The sequence below is a fragment of the Myxine glutinosa genome, chromosome 11, assembly GCF_964187855.1.
Source record: "Myxine glutinosa chromosome 11, kmMyxGlut1.1, whole genome shotgun sequence".
Taxonomy (NCBI): Eukaryota; Metazoa; Chordata; class Myxini; order Myxiniformes; family Myxinidae; genus Myxine; species Myxine glutinosa.
Window position 1 is genome coordinate 109,844,862 of NC_136271.1, and position 20,338 is coordinate 109,865,199.

Here is a 20,338-nt window from a genome sequence, read left to right on the forward strand (position 1 = left end):
ATTTAAGTATGGAGCTATAGGTCCATCACGGACAGTGTGGATGACGTTTATGTTTTCTAACGTACAGTCATTGTTCTGAGAAGACCTCTAGCGATCTTTGCGTCAATAACGTGTGTAGGACCCACGTGATCGGATCACTGACTCAACCAATCACTTTTTTTCACTTTGATCACTCAATTTCATCAATGGATAATTGCTAATGTCATACCAATCATTATTTGATCTCACATACCTTAGAATATATGCCAATGTATACATATACACAAAGAATATATATTAGGGGGTGCTTACCTTAATTCGTTGTGTAGGGGTGCTTAACTTAATTCTTTGTGTATATATGCAAAGAAGAATCAAAACGAAATTACACAGTAAATGTGTTCCACAAAATAAGCACATAAACAAAGCCTGGTGTTGGCTTAACAGTTAAAGTGGCTAGATTAAGATCCTAAGATGTTGAGTTAAAGCCCCTGTCGTGTCACGCCAGGAGGGTCGACTCAGCCTGGCATCTTTCCGAGGTCGGCAAAATGAGTACCAGCTAGCTGGAAAGGGGGCATTGCATCAGGGGCACAGCCGCGCCACCAGAAAGTGATGCAGCCAAAGGCTGCATACGAATAAATAAACAAGAAGACGTCAGGCAGAGCACGATACTTGCAAAATCCCTAAAATAAGTTGTTGGCCTATGATGACCTCAAAAATAATCGGTGGTTGAATTTAGTGATCAGACATACAAAGCCTATTCAAATTTCAAGTTAATCGGATGAAAATTGAGGATTTTAGAAATTTGGCCTATGTTAACCTCAAAAATACTAGGCGGTTGAATTCAGTGTCCAAACATGCAAATCCTCTTAAAATTTCAAGTCAATTGGATAAAAATTGAGAATTTTAGAAATTTGGCCTATGTTGACCTTTTGGCCTATCTTGACCTTTTGGCCTAAGTTGACCTCAAGAATACTAGGCGGTTGAATTCAGTGTCCAAACATGCAAATCCTCTTAAAATTTCAAGTCAATCGGATGAAAATTGAGAATTTTAGAAATTTGGCCTATGTTGACCTTTTGGACTATGTTGACCTAAAATATAATCGGTGGTTGAATTCAGTGACCAGATATGCCAATACTCTTCAAATTTAAAGTCAATCGGACGAAAATTGAGGATTTTAGAAATTTGACAAAGTTGATGACCTTTGGCCTATGTTGACTTATTGACATTTTGACCCAAAAACAAAAGGCTTCTTGCTTATGAACAACTCCACCGTTTGGTGAAGTTTTGTGAAGATCGGTTGAAAATTGTGACCTGTAGGCCGGTGACATACAAACAAACAAATACAAAGACAAACAGACAGACAGACAGAATAACGCACAAGACCAACCAATATACTTGAAAAATGTTCAATTTTCGCAAGTAATAAATTAATAAACACATCAACAACTGTCGTGACCCTATCAAAACATTTGTTTGGTTTGCTGGTTGAGCTCATAACCAAATCAGAGCCTTGGGCATGCCGGTGGATCCTCCTTAAACCATGATGTGAACTTGGCTGGACCATTGTACTAGGTTATTGAAAAGAATTACACAACATAATTTGGAAAGCTAATACGTACACAGAAAACACAACATAAACAAATAGATGGATAAGGGACGTAAAGAAATAGGCAAGGGACAGAGATTCAGGATAAGCAAGTACAAGCACGCAAAAGGCACAATAAGGCAGAAGAGGAAATGGATAACGAACCCACAACCAGATGACAGAGTCAACAAGAGGGTAAATGCAGCCAAAACGTTACAGGTGACTGAGGAGAAAGGTCATGGATAATAGAAAAGATTGCGAATTGGTATGGGAGGCAAAATGAGATGGCAGTAAACCATCATCATAAAAAAACTGAAGGGAAGAAGATTCCACAATCTCAAGGATGGAATTCCAATGAGGGGAGAAAAAAAATGACAACATACATGTAATACAACAGCAGTGACTACATTTGGGAAGGCCACAAACATACGAGTCACTGGGTGAGCATGCACAACCTGGTGGCAATGGGAAGGTATGAATGGCAGGAAGGCCTGATTGGGTCACACAAGATGAGAGATGATGCAGGAACACAGGGCTTTAAATTGCCAGTGGTGGGAGCGGACTAATCCCTGTACTTCAGCCTCTTGCTGAGAGACATCAATTTATTTTAAGGACTTCAGATTCTGCGGCCTCCAGGGGTGCAAAGGATAGAAACAGCAGCAGTCCATAGAGCCTTTGAACCATCAATGTTATCCTAATTCCATCACACTGCAGACGAATGCTTTGTACAATTAATATAAGGAGATTAGTACAACCAGGAAAGGACCCTGCTCTGCAGAATTCATGGATTCAAAATGCTTCAATAAACATCGCCCACTGTCGACCAACAACTCCGGCAAACAGTTTGAAATTTAATCTGATATTCCGAACCAGCTGTCAGTCTTCACTAAACCTCTTGCCAAAAAGTCACGACCGATAGTGCAGGATGCAGAGACCCAAAGTTACACTTGGCTGACAAAATAGCAACCCTTGTGGTGCACCAATTCGGTTCCTAAAGCATTTTTAATTGGAAAGAAATAAACGTCGCATTAACCACCTCAGGATAACTTGCATAAATCCCAATAGCATCGCTCCAGTTTGGTTTTGGAGATCACGATAATGTCCAACAATGGAGACCAACTTGGATGCGTGTTTGGATCATCCAAATAGATGATACATGAATGATGTAGGCTTAACCAATATACGTGAATGAGGTAGGAACCACACTTCCAAAAATAAAGTCTCTGCTGCAAGGCACAATCTGCGATGGAGAAAAGGGCAGGTGGCGGAGGTATTGAGATACTTTTCAATAAAGACAGTATTAATATAGCTATTGTGGTCACATTGGCCAACTGGTCCAAACAAACAGCCGGATCAAGAGCCTATTTGCACCTATACCTATCTCAATTTGGAGCATCTGTGGCCGATCAGGCAGGACATCAGACCCATGCTGAGCACTCAAAATGGCGGTGCGAGTGGATCACTGCACCCAGCAGGTGGGTCATTTTGATGCAATGTTACTCGCTGAAGTCCAAATTATCCTATAAAGGATTGTAAAAGCCAACGTGGATATTTTCCCAGCGATCGTGATTCAGAATAACCCAAGCAGAGACCAAGTGAGTTCAAAGTGTGTATTGAAATGGTGAGGGGGGGAAAGAAAGATGAAATTATTACAATACTATTTACAATAAATGCCATATGGGTGCCAGGTATTTTGAACAAATGGCAGATCCTTAAATAGCCTTTTCTGAGGGCCTCAATCACACCACAGAAGAAAGACCACAGAGAGAAATCACAGGACAGGAATACTCAATTGCGACCCACACAAGCGCCGCAAGTTCCGCTGAATTGCCACTGAACTGGGAAGGCCAGAAGCAGGCAGGCAGCTGGCATAAGCTGCTGCAGCTGGATGAGGAATGAATTAGGGTTGATGGGAATGTTGGGTCCGCCTTCACAAGAGCTTCCTTGAAATCTTCTCCCAACGAACCCCAGACCAGTGTTACGTGTTACCTCCCCAAACCCCGGTTATGGTGCCCCCTCAGAGCCTTGAGAGGGAATGCGGCAGAAAGATTTGTTATTTTGAGTGTTCTAATAAACCATGGTAAAACCACACCAATGCAATTGTGTAGAACAAAACAAATAATTGTATTAAGAACTCTCACATACACAATAATAACACTTAACGAAAGCACCATGAAAATATCACTTGCATTTCATGAACAATACATATGAAGGTACCATCATTCCCCAATGCTCTCAAAGCAATAAACTCACTATACGCCAAACGTGAGTGGAATGTAACAATCCCAAAGTCCGTGTACGAATCCCCTCACTAGGTGAGGGTCGAAGTCATGCAGAACGGCAAGAACAACAGGCAGGTATCGGCGTGGCTGCGGACGAGGAGTTACGAGGTGTGAGGTCGGGCCGATGGCGGCGCAGGGTAACGATCCCCCAAAACGTGAGTGTAATCCATGCCCCACGTCCACCAACGATTAAGCCAATATGGAAACCAACGGCGATCAACACGAAGAGGACAATATGGGAATCCCAATGACAAAACACGAAGCACCAGGCAGACAGCCTCCTCGAGGAAAAATGGCGTATCGGCCTGTAATGTAAGTGCTTGCTTTCCCGCCAACAATAGTTCCCGCTCGGTACCAAAACCTGAGACGCAGGTTTAATTGCAATCGCAATATGGGACGATGTCACAGGCAATCCCTTTCACGGGAAGCCTCCATTCATTTGAACCAATACCGAGGAAGTCCACTCACTGCCTCGATTCAACTCACGGCCGACTTTTCCCTGCCAATCTTTCTCCTCTCAGCTCTTCCGGTTTCTTTGCTGCGTTTTTCTTTTTCCTCCACAAACATTTCTTTTTACCTTTTACTCAAGTCATCTCCATTTCACACAGAAATCTTAACAACAATATTACCTGAAACTAAAAATCCTACAAGTATATAATAACAACAAAGGCGGAAGTGACGAATCCGTAACACCAGACTGACCGCCATCTTGTCCGCCAGAGGTTTTATCATGACTGACAATGCCCCACCCCATGGCATCGCCAAGGCCTGCCTGCTCTGTGCCCATTGGTCGTTCAGGCACCACTGAAACCAAATCCCAGCCTCAAACATTAACAGTCATTATTAGAAAGAGGTTTCATACTTTTTCCATACTTTTTGGAGTAACATCCTTGTTTCCATACTTTTTGAAGTAAAATCCCTACATCCTTTTGCATTAAAAAATATATTTTTTAATACTTGTACAAATAGATGCATATTCTATGATAAATAATTTACCTCACTCTTATGCTAAACAACCATGATGGAAATAACTATTTCTAAGCTATATATTGTTAACCCCTCGAAGCAATTTCTGCAACGATTTGTTCAGCTTTTTCAGAAGCATTGTCCAAGATGAGTCCATCCTTTTGGAGTGAAGATACAAAAGCGAAATATGTATCGAGGATAAACTTGAGCAGCTTCCATCACACTTTGGAGGATTGTGAGAGGTTGAGAAGTTTGACATCAGTTGAGCTTGATGTTGGGCTCTGGCTCATCAAAGCAAGGATAAAACTGATTGTAAGCTCTGGGAAGGAACCTGTAGGTTTCCATCAATTTTGTTTGCCTTCTCACTGGAGAACATCAACCTGTAATGGAGGTGCTTGCTTTCCCGCCAACAATAGTTCACGCTTGGTATCAAAACCTGAGACGCAGGTTTCATTGCAATCGCAATGTCGCGGGCAATCCCTTTCACGGGAAGCCTCAACTCGTTCACAACCAATATCAAGGAAGTCCGCTCGCCACCTTAATGCGACTCACGGCTGTCTCTCTCACGGCCATCTCCTCTCCCCTCTTCCGGTTTCTCTTCCATGTTTTTCTTTTTCCTCCACAAACATTAATTTTTACCTTTTACTAAAGTAATCTCCATTTCACACAGAAATCTTAACAACAATATTACCTGAAACTAAAAATCCTACAAGTATATAATAACAACAAAGGCGGAAGTGACGAATCCGTAACACTAGGACAGTTAAAAGCATGAAGGGATTAACTTATGAAGGACAGAAATCAGGATGTTGTGGAAGTAATTCTCGGAACTACCAATGTTGGGGGCCGATGAAATAATGGACCAATCGCTCAGAGAGAAATAGGATTTCAGACCAGACCGATCTGCATTACTGATCTACCCCCATGTTAGCACCTTGGTGGCTCTCTGAAGACTGCCAAGCAAAATACAATTTCATGAGGATATGGTCAAGAGCCAATAGCAGTGGAGGAGGAGCAGATCAGATTTGAGGACAAGTTTGACATGACCAGAAAAAACAGAGAATGACTGCCATTTTGAAAGTTGTGAGAAAGAAAAGAAATTGGCCAAGAGCAGCTGTTTTACACAAGGCCTTCACTGCAATACTGTGAACTGTAGTTTGAGGGCAGACTCCAAGTCAACTGACATAGTAGCAAATTAAGTCTCCATTGATTAAAAAAGAGAGAACTGGGTTAGTCAGACAGCAGAGAATCCAGGTTTGAGCAATGAACGTTTTTGAACTTCTGGAGTCCAAGTTCCAGCACATGACCACAAACATTTCATCCAGGGTGAAAAGGCAGACCATTGGTAATAAGCCAGAGCAAGAAAACTGTGCTGTGTTTTTTTCTTATTGGTTCACGAGTTATCAAGTGACCACTATATTCGTCATGTGTGTGCGTCTGTCTGTGTGTCTGTCTGTCCGCAGCATAACTACCCGATGATATCCTCCGATCTTGATGAAACTTGGGTGGGATGTTGATATCATGATCTAGTTGTGTCCTGCCTAGAGTGGGCGTATTGCGCCCATTGTGGACGAAGCCACGCCCGAAAAAGATGTATTTTTAGGGGGTAATCGAGTTCAAGCTACATCTTCTCCGAGGGGTTTGGTGGAATCTGACAGGGGTTTCGATATTTTGTTAGGCGAATGTCATGTGTCTAGCCCCACGGAGCTCGATTTTTTCATTTCATTTCATCCATTCATTCATTCATTCATTCATTCATTTATTTCCATTTCATTTTTCACCGAATTTTCGGTGTTGTGTAGCTAACTAACCTCATAACTGATTATACATTATTTTTTATCTCATTTCAAGGTCAGTAACCTTCGTTTTGACATTTCCGGGCCTGGCCTGTCCGGGCCCGTTTCGGTTATAGTCCGTCCTTTGTCATTGAATACCGCTCGCTCGTGAACCATCGTCGTCTCCTGTCTTGTTTATACACAATATTTGGACTTTGTGGATGACAAGAAAAGGCAGAAGGAAAATGGAAAAAAAGCACGAATGGAATGGGACAGTATAATGGAGGAAGGACACAGGAGGGGAGAGGAAAAATATCAGATCATGAATCATGCGCTATACAGAGCATCGGTGTTGCCAAATAAGTTCCTATGGCTAGGGTTATAATCCTGGATTGGTGGCCACCCCGACAGAGGAAGTCAGGGTAGAAATTTGGAATTTGTCCAGGGTGCCGGCGATAGCTCGTCTACTCTTCACGAAGGACGCCATGGGATCTTTAATGCACCAACTAATGCCGGCAGACAGGAAATAAAGTTTAACATCCATCCCAGGGATGGCACACACACATTAATGAATCATCCTGAGAAGAGAAACGAATACTTATAGAATTCGTAAAACCATATAGCAAAAACATATAGCAAACATGAAAGAAGTCACTGCATGAGTAGCACGGTATAGCGAGGAGAGAGAAATGAACATCAAGAAAAGGTTTATATGACAAAAACAGATGCTTTTGTCTTTCAAGCAATATTAATAATACTTTTAAAAAGGAGAGCAACAAAACCAATGATGCATTTCCATGTATTCCATGAAAGGATTAAAGGCAGAAATATACACAAACATGTTTGTGATCCCAAAATGGCATCAAATAAGTTGAGAAACAGCATGGCGATGGCGCACTTGAATGGCATTGCACCTGTAGGTAGTGAGAGAGCTGGTAGATTTCCTGTGTGTACAACATCTGACTTGGGAGCAGAATCTGTTGAAGGAAGAGAGAAAAATGCAATTATATGTGTAGATGTTTACGGATGTGCATAGATTTTCAGTGTTTACACTTATTTTTATCTTCAAAAAACAATTCCTGTTCCAACACCATCTCAGGCTCAGGGAGGAGCTTGCGTGTGCATCACATGTAGGACAAGAACATCAAGACAAACGAACACAGTACATGGGATTATGAACCATAATCTAGCTATCGAGGTAACTGCGATAGATGTTTGAGGGTAGGAATCCACTGTGGACAGACCCACCATGCATCTGGGCCATGGGCATGGGAAGAGTGGAATAGCTGCCTCTGCTGGAGTATTCTTTCTGAGCTGTGGTCAACTTGGAGGGCAACCCCCTACAGTAGTTCAATCGAATAGGGGATATTGAAGGAGTTACGCAGAAATAATTCTGTAATCTGATGTATAGGATGTAAAATGAGTGAGATCTAGCATGTGACCGTCACAACCTTCAAGGAGAAATAAAACGCTGTCTGGAGACGGGAGAGGCTCATCGTGTTGGGAGTATGGAGGAGTAGCACATATGTTGCATCACCATAATATGCATACACATCGACCTTGCTGAGAGTACGCAGACCGAACTTCCATGTTACACTGGGGTAAATGACGGGTAGGCCTGGTTGAGGTGGCTGTTACTGCCACACAGCTCCGTGCTCTACCATGGGAGAGATGCCAACACAGATACCTTCTCAATTCCAACACACATTTTTGAAGGTTCAGATTGTGCACGATCAGACAACCTATAGCACATGCTCCTGAATGATCTCATGGAGTTTCTCACCCACACCGAGACTGAGATTCTCCCTGCTTTCCAAAGAGGGCAATGCAGTGACTTCAACCAAATCCACGGCAACAACTTTGGGTGTCCTAAATGTTGTCTTTTACGTTGAGTGTTTAACGTTTTCACTCTTATTCAGGAGACATATACAAATATACAAATGTAAGACTCAATCCGTTTACACGCTGTGTGGGCAAAAGTACAGAGGAAAAAAGAGAAGCGATGTACGGGGCTAATGGCCGATTTATTACAAAATAGCTAACCAAGAGTATTGGGAATGTTTGAAAATTTCTGTCTGTGAGTAAATCACTTAGCTTCTTCCTTACGTTTTAATGGGGAGAAAGGTCCTTTGGATCTCGGCAAACAAGTGACAGCCGAGAAATTCAACAGGACTTCGCTTTCCATGCGACGACCAGGATTCAGGAGTATTCAATGATGTTCTTCCCATTATAATTCCAACAAAAATAGCGGAGTAGGGGAAGAGGCACAAAATGCGTAAACAGTACAGGTTCAACATGTACCTTGTTCTGATGTTCGTTGGAGGTGCAATTCCTGTCACACAGTGCACACAAGGTCACGAGTAAGTAAGATATCAAACACACAAAGATATGTGCTAATATCCCATATGCACCTGCACAAGAATACCCAAAAGGTAGGTAGGTAGGTACACGTTCTGGTGAACATGATCTTACCGTGGCCGCTGTTTAAACTCTACACCATTGGGCAGGTAGAGGCGTGCCGTCGCGATTATGCAGCTGTACGTTACTGGGAATGCAATGAAAAAAAAAAAAGACAGGATTAGGATCTGTAGAAAACATCGCTGTCACTCTGCAACAAAATGGCATCCTTTGAATCTCCTACTCAGCTGAGTTCAGTCAGATTCACTGGTGACTGAGAAATCAAGTTTGAAATTAAGACTGGCTGTTGATGTATATGTATAAAAACGTTCAGCCACTGAGCTTGGGGAAGGTACCGTCACTACCGTCACTTCCCAGGATACTCTGGGTACCCGCAACGTCATAACAATGGCACTACTTTTGTCACCGTACTCAGCGGGGCATTTCCTCAAGAGAAATTTCCTCCTCCCAATGGATGCCGACCAATGGGGATTGTCCGTGCTCTATCCTTTTCAAGGAAAGAAACAGCACATACCATTTTTAAAGTCTTTGGTATGACTTAAACCGGGCCAAACCGGATGGGTGTTTCTTTAGGAGACACCATCTCCTTACTGGATGTCCGTTGGCTCCCTACGATAGCTCGTCCGCTCTTTGCCAGGTGTTGTTTTTGGTCCTGGCAGGATGTCAAAGTCACCCTCCCATTAGCAAAGCTCGTGAGGGGTGTCGGTTTAGTCGCCGACAACCCGACCATGCGGCAGGTAGCACTGGGTTACATGTTACCAGTGACAGACCCAAAAGACTGGCCTGACAAAAATTACCGGTCATTCTCATTACCGTCAAGATCAGGTCATGATCATTACCGATGCCTGGTGCGGCCTACTGCTGGGTGCATGTTTGTGCAGATCTTGTTCACATAATGGATCTTATTGTTGAAAGATGAACTTTTTTCACTCGTACATTGTATTCCCTTCCACCCCCCATTCCATCCCACTTCACCATTCATGCACTTTTCGGCAGGAATTTGTCATTTGTTCAGGGTGCCAATGACAATCGCTCACTCTGTGAAAGACACCTGTTGTGGAAGTACAGCTCATACACATGTTAATGAGAGGCTGATGACGTGTTGGTTTGGCGTATGTATAATAAAGCAGTTCCATCATGGCTGTTCACTGAACAGGTGTTTTTCAGTCATTCCTGACATTCAGCTGCTTTTACATGGTGGCAGCGGTGTTACTCAGCGATTGTTAAACCTCTTGAATCGTAGTTAAGTCTACAGTAAACTGTTTTGGAGATAATTCTGGGCCATGGCAAAGTTTATCTTTAAAGGATCCTTCAAAGTTTACCAGCGAATGCCAGTAGACTGGTCCGCAGCTTAATGTCCATCGGAAGGATGGCAAAGTTATGGATGCAAGGCCTGAACTGCGAAACACCATCGGCAGTTTACCGTCGAGCCAAGAGACAAATCAGATAAACAGCTCAATGGCAAATGCACTACCTCTGCGCAATCATGATAACCTCGCCTACTATGACACCCATGTTCCCAAAAAACCAACAAATAAATAAATAAATAAAAACATGCTGTAGTCTCAACAGTTACAATACAACAAAATGACCCTAAAAACGGAAATGAGAGCTGTTTGACAAAACCAGCATCGATTATTTTGCAAAATGCAGGCAGGCAAGTGAGCTCACCATGATGAGAATTTTCCGTGATATCAATGCCAAACTGCAAGACATCTCCAGAGAAGATCTCATACGGATAACTTTCCTCACCGCTCTTAGAGAGACGCCTCCCATTCACATACGTGCCGTTGCTGCTCCTCGTATCTTGCAAGAAGAACTTGGGGAAACATACAAAGGGTAGGACGAAGAACACATGAGCACGTTAACTTTTAGGAGAAGATCCAGGACCATCAACAATCAACTTTATCCCTGCATAATGAGCCAGGGGTTCAGATGGGAATGCTCGCAATAAGAGTATAATCAAAGCTTTCCTGCACCAAACAACAAAAATACAAAACCAGAGAATCGAGATGAACGAGAACAATAATCAAAGTGGTAAATAAATATTTAAAAGGAAACTTGGGTGTGACGCCACATTTGAACAGGATGTTGAAATTACAGTCGACTGAGTTGTACAGATTTAACGAATAGTTAGGATCAGTGTTGTTCTGCAAGAAAATCCAAAATAAACATTCACCACCACAATACAACAACAACAACAACATGCATTTTAAGGCCATTTTCCCTGCTAGAGCGGGGGTTAGCCTTGCGGTCCCCATGACAATCTTCTCCATCTTGCCCTATTTTCTGCATCTCTCCTTGTTAACCCCCTTGCCCGCATTTCTTCTTCCACCATCTTCAGCCAAGTCTTTCTCGGTCTTCCCCGTCCTCTACCTCCTTCTACATTCATTTCCATCAATCTTCTCAACCAGTCACTTTCATCCTTCCTCAACACATGACCAAACCATCTCAACCTGTTCCTCTTCACAGCATCAATCACAGGCTCTATTCCCATCATCTATCCTCATGTTGCCAAAGCTTTAAAAAATTGTTGGTGATTTGTATCACATACCTTTGGAATTCTGATGCCATAGACAACAGGATTTAGTTATGGCCTGCTAGATCCAATGTGACCAGGCCTAGCTGGGTGTAGCGCATGGATGACTACATATGGCTTATGGTGCCCAGCTGATGATCTGGGCAGTTGGAAAATTAAGTCAATTGCTTATAAATTAAGGTAATAACTTCAAATATAATAGATTTTACAAGTACTGTACTTACAAGTTCAAAATATATCTGTATATGTGTGTTTGTATATGTCCGTTTATATGTACACGTGTATGTATGTATATATGTATATATGATGTGTGTATGTGTGTGTATGTGTATGTATGTGTACATGTGATATCGCCCAGATGAGAAAGAAAATAAATAAATGATTAATAATGAAAATAAATAAATAATAATCATAACATAATTAAATAATTAATCAATTGGCTAACAGAATACCTAAACCACCACAGTTTCATCCGAATCTGTAACTTAAAAAAATTAACTAATGAAGTCATTAATGGAATAATTAAATAATTAATCGATTAATTGATTTCTTGATTAATCAAAAATAACCTTTACAGCCAAATCACTTGGTCATTGTCGTGTCCAAATATCATCTTCCGAACTCAAAAGGTGCCCGAGATATTGCCCAGAAGAGAAAGGAAATAAATAAGTACTGTACTTAGTTAATCGATAATAATAAAGTAACTAATCAATGAATTGATTAATCAAAAAACAAAAAATACCGTTTTTGACAAAGCACTTGCTCACTATTGTGCCAAATTTCAGCTTCCGAGCTCAAAGTATGGCTGAGATATCGCCCGGATTGAGATATGATATAAATTTGGCTGAGATATGGGATTCAATGGTATTTGATCAGACAGGAGGACCATAAAACAACAACAACTCGAACGACACTCAGTAGAGAGCATACCTCCCTCCGCCTGGTTGGCCATATCGCTCAATGGTGAAGAATCACTTTTAAAAACTCTACAAGCTGGATCTGGCTCTTCACCAAAATTGAAAAAAAAGTATTGGCAAATTTGTTTTCATGTCGCTCAAGGCCAACTCCTCGGATAGCCGGCATGTAAATTCTGTCCCTGTTTTGACCAAGTATTCTTCGTTCTTCCTCTTTTTTTCCCCCAAGTATTGCCTTTTCTGCCTCCTCAATGTTGTCCTAATACCCCTCTGTGCTTCAAAAATATATATATAATAATAAACTTTTTCACTCCAAAACAATCCCAATCTGCCTGCATTTCCTTCTTCCTTACGTATATCCTGTACTTCATTCTTTATCTCCACTTATTCTCAATATCTCGAAACTAAATATAAATTGATTGAAAACGCTTCCTCCTTTTAAAATGGCTTCACTTTCCTAATTTCTCCATCATGAGTGCCTCGTGTGTTCTTCTTCATCATCACGATATATTCCTCCTCTTTTTTTTTTTTTCTACACAAATTGTTTTCCAAATCTCTCACCTAAGTTCTTCGTCCATCAACCCTGCTCTCATACCCAGAACACCACCATTCTCCATGCCTTCATCAAAAATGATTTTAAACCCATTCCATGATCTTTGTCTCCATATGTCCTGTTTGGGAATCTTGAAAAGTCCAGTTTGCAGAGGACGTCTGCTCACGACAATCAAATTCCTTTCACATCCTTTAACATTGTCAACCCCCTCCATACGAGTACCCACCCTCACATCGCCTACAACGCGGCGTTCTTCAAACTCAATTCTTTCTCTGTGTCCCCCCCCCCCCCCCTCCATTCCCCCCAAGCAGCCTATATTAATATAGCACCCCCAAGCAGCCTATATTAATATAGCACCCCCAAGCAGCCTATATTAATATAGCACCCCCAAGCAGCCTATATTAATATAGCACCCCCAAGCAGCCTATATTAATATAGCACCCCCAAGCAGCCTATATTAATATAGCACCCCCAAGCGACCGAGATTAATATAGCACCCCGAGCACCAATATTAATATAGCACCCCCAAGCAGCCTATATTAATATAGCACCCCCAAGCAGCCTATATTAATATGGCACCCCCAAGCAGCCTATATTAATATAGCACCCCCGATTACCTACATTAATAGAGCAACCCCAAGCAGCCTATATTAATATAGCACCCCCGATTACCTACATTAATATAGCACCCCCAAGCAGCCTATATTAATATAGCACCCCCAAGCAGCCTATATTAATATAGCACCCCCGATTACCTACATTAATATAGCACCCCCAAGCAGCCTATATTAATATAGCACCCCCGATTACCTATATTAATATAGCACCCCCGATTACCTACATTAATATAGCACCCCCAAGCAGCCTATATTAATATAGCACCCCCGATTACCTATATTAATATAGCACCCCCGATTACCTATATTAATATAGCACCCCCAAGCAGCCTATATTAATATAGCACCCCCGATTACCTATATTAATATAGCAACCCCAAGCAGCCTACATTAATATAGCACCCCCAAGCAGCCTATATTAATATAGCACCCCCGATTACCTATATTAATATAGCACCCCCAAGCAGCCTATATTAATATAGCACCCCCGATTACCTATATTAATATAGCACCCCCAAGCAGCCTATATTAATATAGCAACCCCAAGCAGCCTATATTAATATAGCACCCCCGATTACCTATATTAATATAGCAACCCCAAGCAGCCTATATTAATATAGCAACCCCGATTACCTATATTAATATAGCAACCCCAAGCAGCCTATATTAATATAGCACCCCCGATTACCTATATTAATATAGCAACCCCAAGCAGCCTATATTAATATAGCACCCCCAAGCAGCCTATATTAATATAGCACCCCCGATTACCTATATTAATATAGCAACCCCAAGCAGCCTACATTAATATAGCACCCCCAAGCAGCCTATATTAATATAGCACCCCCAAGCAACCTATATTAATATAGCACCCCCGATTACCTACATTAATATAGCAACCCCAAGCGGCCTATATTAATATAGCAACCCCAAGCAACCTATATTAATATAGCAACCCCAAGCAACCTATATTAATATAGCAACCCTGATTACCTACATTAATATAGCAACCCCAAGCAGCCTATATTAATATAGCAACCCCAAGCAACCTATATTAATATAGCACCCCCGATTACCTACATTAATATAGCAACCCCAAGCAGCCTATATTAATATAGCAACCCCAAGCAACCTATATTAATATAGCACCCCCGATTACCTACATTAATATAGCAACCCCAAGCAGCCTATATTAATATAGCAACCCCAAGCAGCCTATATTAATATAGCACCCCCGATTACCTACATTAATATAGCAACCCCAAGCAGCCTATATTAATATAGCAACCCCAAGCAACCTATATTAATATAGCACCCCCGATTACCTACATTAATATAGCAACCCCAAGCAGCCTATATTAATATAGCAACCCCAAGCAACCTATATTAATATAGCACCCCCGATTACCTACATTAATATAGCAACCCCAAGCAGCCTATATAAATATAGCAACCCCAAGCAGCCTATATTAATATAGCAACCCCAAGCAACCTATATTAATATAGCACCCCCGATTACCTACATTAATATAGCACCCCCAAGCAGCCTATATTAATATAGCAACCCCAAGCAGCCTATATTAATATAGCACCCCCAAGCAGCCTATATTAATATAGCAACCCCAAGCAGCCTATATTAATATAGCAACCCCAAGCAGCCTATATTAATATAGCAACCCCAAGCAGCCTATATTAATATAGCAACCCCAAGCAGCCTATATTAATATAGCACCCCCAAGCAGCCTATATTAATATAGCACCCCCGATTACCTATATTAATATATCACCCCCAAGCGGCCTATATTAATATTGCACCCCCAAGCAGCCTATATTAATATAGGCTGCTTGGGGTTGCTGTATTAATATAGGCTGCTTGGGGTTGCTATATTAATATAGGCTGCTTGGGGGTGCTATATTAATGTAGGTAATCGGGGGTGCTATATTAATATAGGTTGCTTGGGGTTGCTATATTAATATAGGCTGCTTGGGGGTGCTATATTAATGTAGGTAATCGGGGGTGCTATATTAATATAGGCTGCTTGGGGTTGCTATATTAATATAGGTTGCTTGGGGTTGCTATATTAATATAGGCTGCTTGGGGTTGCTGTATTAATATAGGCTGCTTGGGGTTGCTATATTAATATAGGTCGCTTGGGGGCGCTATATTAATATAGGCTGCTTGGGGGTGCTATATTAATATAGGTCGCTTGGGGGTGCTATATTAATATAGCACCCCCAAGCGACCTATATTAATATAGCAACCCCAAGCAGCCTATATTAATACAGCAACCCCAAGCAGCCTATATTAATATAGCACCCCCGATTACCTACATTAATATAGCACCCCCAAGCAGCCTATATTAATATAGCAACCCCAAGCAGCCTACATTAATATAGCACCCCCAAGCAGCCTATATTAATATAGCACCCCCGATTACCTACATTAATATAGCACCCCCAAGCAGCCTATATTAATATAGCACCCCCGATTACCTACATTAATATAGCACCCCCAAGCAGCCTATATTAATATAGCAACCCCGATTACCTACATTAATATAGCACCCCCAAGCAGCCTATATTAATATAGCAACCCCAAGCAACCTATATTAATATAGCACCCCCGATTACCTACATTAATATAGCACCCCCAAGCAGCCTATATTAATATAGCAACCCCAAGCAGCCTATATTAATACAGCAACCCCAAGCAGCCTATATTAATATAGCACCCCCAAGCGACCTATATTAATATAGCAACCCCAAGCAGCCTATATTAATACAGCAACCCCAAGCAGCCTATATTAATATAGCACCCCCGATTACCTACATTAATATAGCACCCCCAAGCAGCCTATATTAATATAGCACCCCCAAGCAGCCTACATTAATATAGCACCCCCAAGCAGCCTATATTAATATAGCACCCCCAAGCAGCCTATATTAATATAGCACCCCCGATTACCTACATTAATATAGCACCCCCAAGCAGCCTATATTAATATAGCAACCCCGATTACCTACATTAATATAGCACCCCCAAGCAGCCTATATTAATATAGCACCCCCAAGCAGCCTATATTAATATAGCACCCCCGATTACCTATATTAATATAGCAACCCCAAGCAGCCTATATTAATATAGCACCCCCGATTACCTACATTAATATAGCACCCCCAAGCAGCCTATATTAATATAGCACCCCCAAGCAGCCTATATTAATATAGCACCCCCGATTACCTACATTAATATAGCACCCCCAAGCAGCCTATTGTGGCGGACACAAAAGCCCACTGGCGTGGTGACATCATTCCACGCACGAAGTGGGCGGTGGCCACGCCCGAGGGGTAGGCGTGGCCTCATGATATACACCGGGCGACCAGCCCGGAGGAGTTCAGTGTGTGTTACAGTGTAGTCTTACAATAAAGACATTTATATGTTACCGCTTGTCCGCTTCCTCCTTGCTCACAAGCAGCGCGCGTAACGCCGCGCTTTACTGGTGACCCCGACGTGATCTCATCCGACCGCAGCCCCCAGTTCACCTCGGAGCTCTGGGGGGCGGTTGCGCAGGGGCTCGGGGTCCGGCTGCACCGAACCACGGCCTACCACCCCCAGGCTAACGGCCTGTGTGAGCGATTTCACCGCTCATTGAAGGCCGCGCTCCGGGCCACCCTCCGCGACGGCGTCCTGCGCGACTTGGATTTTGTCTACGTCTACCTGGACGATATCCTCGTCGCCAGCGCGTCCCGCGAAGAGCACCTACGCCACCTCCGCTCGCTCTTCGAACGCCTGGGCCAGCATGGCCTGATTGTGAACCCCGCAAAGTGCCGGTTCGGCGCCGCCACAATCGATTTTCTGGGGCACCGTGTCACCAGGCACGGAGCCGTCCCCCTGCCGGCCAAGGTGGAGGCGGTGAAGGGGTTTCCGCGCCCCCGCACGATCAGAGGGCTGCAGGAGTTCCTGGGCATGGTGAACTTTTACCATCGGTTCCTGCCCCGTATCGCCCAGCTCCTGCGCCCCCTGCACGAAGCTCTCCGAGGTAAGCCGGGCAAAGGCGACGTTACCTGGACCGAGCAGATGGACACGGCGTTCACGGGCGCGAAGCTCGCTTTGGCTAACGCCACCATGCTCGCGCACCCGGCGCCCGATGCACCGATCGCCCTCACCACCGATGCCTCGGACTACGCGGTGGGCGCGGTGCACGAGCAATGGGTGCGTGGAGCTTGGCAACCGCTGGCGTTCTTTAGCCGGCAGCTTCGCCCGCCCGAACGCCGTTACAGTACCTTCGACCGCGAGTTGCTCGGACTTCACTTGGCGGTCAGGCACTTCCGTCATCTGCTCGAGGGCCGGGCGTTCACTGCCTTCGTCGACCACAAGCCGCTGATCTTCGCGATGGGCAAGGTCACCGAGCCGTGGTCGGCCCGGCAGCAGCGTCACCTCTCGGCCGTGTCCGAGTACACGACGGACATCCAGCACGTCGCGGGGAAGGACAACCCGGTTGCGGATTGCCTTTCCCGGGCCGTCGCCCACCCAGTCCACCTCGGCATCGACTATGCCCGGATGGCAGCGGACCAGGCCGCTGACCCCGACGTCCAGGCCTTGCGGACCGCCGTCACGGGCCTCCGCGTCACCGAGGTGCCGTTCGACGGCGCGGGCGCGGCCCTCTTGTGCGACGTCTCCCTCGGGCGTCCTCGCCCCATTGTGCCCGCGGGCTGGCAGCGCCAGGTGTTTGACGCCATCCACGGCCTGTCCCACCCGGGCGCGAGGGCCTCCCAAAGGCTGATCGCCGACAAGTTCGTCTGGCATGGCCTCCGGAAGGCCGTCCGCGGCTGGGCCAGGACGTGCCTCGCGTGCCAGCGCGCCAAGGTGCACCGGCACACCCAGGCCCCGTTGGCCCCGTTCACGGTGCCGGAACGCCGGTTTGACCATGTCCACGTGGACCTGGTGGGACCTCTGCCCCCCTCGCGGGGTTTCACCTACGTCCTCACCATGGTGGACCGCACCACCCGGTGGCCGGAGGCCGTGCCCTTGGCGTCGACAACGGCGGCCGATGTCGCGCAGGCTTTCATCGCCACCTGGGTCGCCCGGTTTGGCGCCCCCTCAGACATCTCATCCGACCGCGGCCCCCAGTTCACCTCGGAGCTCTGGGGGGTGGTTGCGCAGGGGCTCGGGATCCGGCTGCACCGAACCACGGCCTACCACCCCCAGGCTAACGGCCTGTGTGAGCGATTTCACCGCTCATTGAAGGCCGCGCTCCGGGCCACCCTCCGCGACGGCGGCTGGGTCGACAGGCTCCCCTGGGTCCTGCTGGGCCTCCGGACGGCGCCCAAGGAGGACCTGCGCGCATCCGCGGCGGAGTTGGTCTTCGGGCAACCGCTGCGGGTGCCGGGCGAGTTCCTCCCCGACTCCACGGCACCATGGTCCGCGGCACAGCAGCGCTCCGCTCTGCAAGAGACCGCCCAGAGGTTCGCCCCGGTGCCAACGGCATGCCACGGGCACCCACCGACGCACGTCGCCCCGGAGCTTCGCACGGCGGAGTACGTCTTCGTCCGCCACGATGCCCATCGGACACCACTGCGGCCCCCGTACGACGGGCCTTTCCGCGTGCTGGAGACCGGGGCGAAGCACTTCACCCTGGACATCGGCGGTACTCCTGACCGCGTTTCGGTAGACCGCCTCAAGCCGGCCCACCTCGATGTGGACCATCCACCGCCAGTGGCCCGACCCCCACGTCGGGGCCGCCCTCCTGCGGGCGGACCCCCGGCACCGCCCAGCCCCGCCGCCACGGCGCCCCCCGGTCCTGCACCCATCCCAGGGGCAGCCAGGGGCATCCCACCTGGTATCCCTGCACCCCGGACGCCGCCGATCGCCAGGGGGCGCTTCGGCCGGGTCATTCGTCTGCCCCGCAAACTGGCCCTCCAGGTGCGCGGGAATTCTGGGGGGGCGCGTGTAGCGGACACAAAAGCCCACTGGCGTGGTGACATCATTCCACGCACGAAGTGGGCGGTGGCCACGCCCGAGGGGTAGGCGTGGCCTCATGATATACACCGGGCGACCAGCCCGGAGGAGTTCAGTGTGTGTTACAGTGTAGTCTTACAATAAAGACATTTATATGTTACCGCTTGTCCGCTTCCTCCTTGCTCACAAGCAGCGCGCGTAACGCCGCGCTTTACTATATTGTTACAGACACGACTTTGATGTTAAAGTGGGCCGAGCGGAATGGCCGTCGTGTCCGCACAAATTACCCGACTATACTCGACGTTGACGAAGTCGCGCGATGCTGGCTCAATAAGAAAAAGAAGACACCCGGCTGGATTACAATGACACAGTACGACACCAGGGGTTCAGTTCTCAAGACCTCCGGAGGAGGTTATATTAAGGCGGAAGGTTAGATTACAACTACAAGAGGGACAGCATAGAAAGACAAGCACTTAGACACAATCTTATATTATTCCCAACAGACGACAGGTAAACAGGACAACGGCTGACTCACACGGGGATTGATGCAAAGGACAGGCGGGTAGCAATGGCTCCAGGTGCACCTGGGCTCAAAGGTCAGAATCGACTCGGTCCGGTCCAGAGATGCGGGGAGGTCGCAGCGCTCGGATGGCGTCTTGTCTGCTCAAGCTGGGGGCGCATCTGACTCAGCGCTCGCAGGTGGCTTTCCTTCTCCAAGCTGGGTGCGCATCTCACTCAGCGCTCGCAGGT

The 20,338-nt window shown here is 45.7% G+C and overlaps 1 protein-coding gene across 1 annotated transcript in view; it reads right to left on the bottom strand.

Moving 5' to 3' along the window:
- Positions 1-20,338, bottom strand: part of LOC137437003 (uncharacterized) — a 232,528-nt gene that overhangs the window by 179,293 nt on the left and 32,897 nt on the right. The window contains exons 3-6 of the mRNA XM_078786993.1: positions 10,678-10,825; positions 9,061-9,133; positions 8,890-8,920; positions 7,503-7,565 (exon numbers count right to left, since the gene is read on the bottom strand). Of these exons, the coding sequence (XP_078643119.1) occupies positions 7,503-7,565; positions 8,890-8,920; positions 9,061-9,133; positions 10,678-10,825 (315 nt within the window). The remainder of the gene's footprint in view (positions 1-7,502; positions 7,566-8,889; positions 8,921-9,060; positions 9,134-10,677; positions 10,826-20,338) is intronic.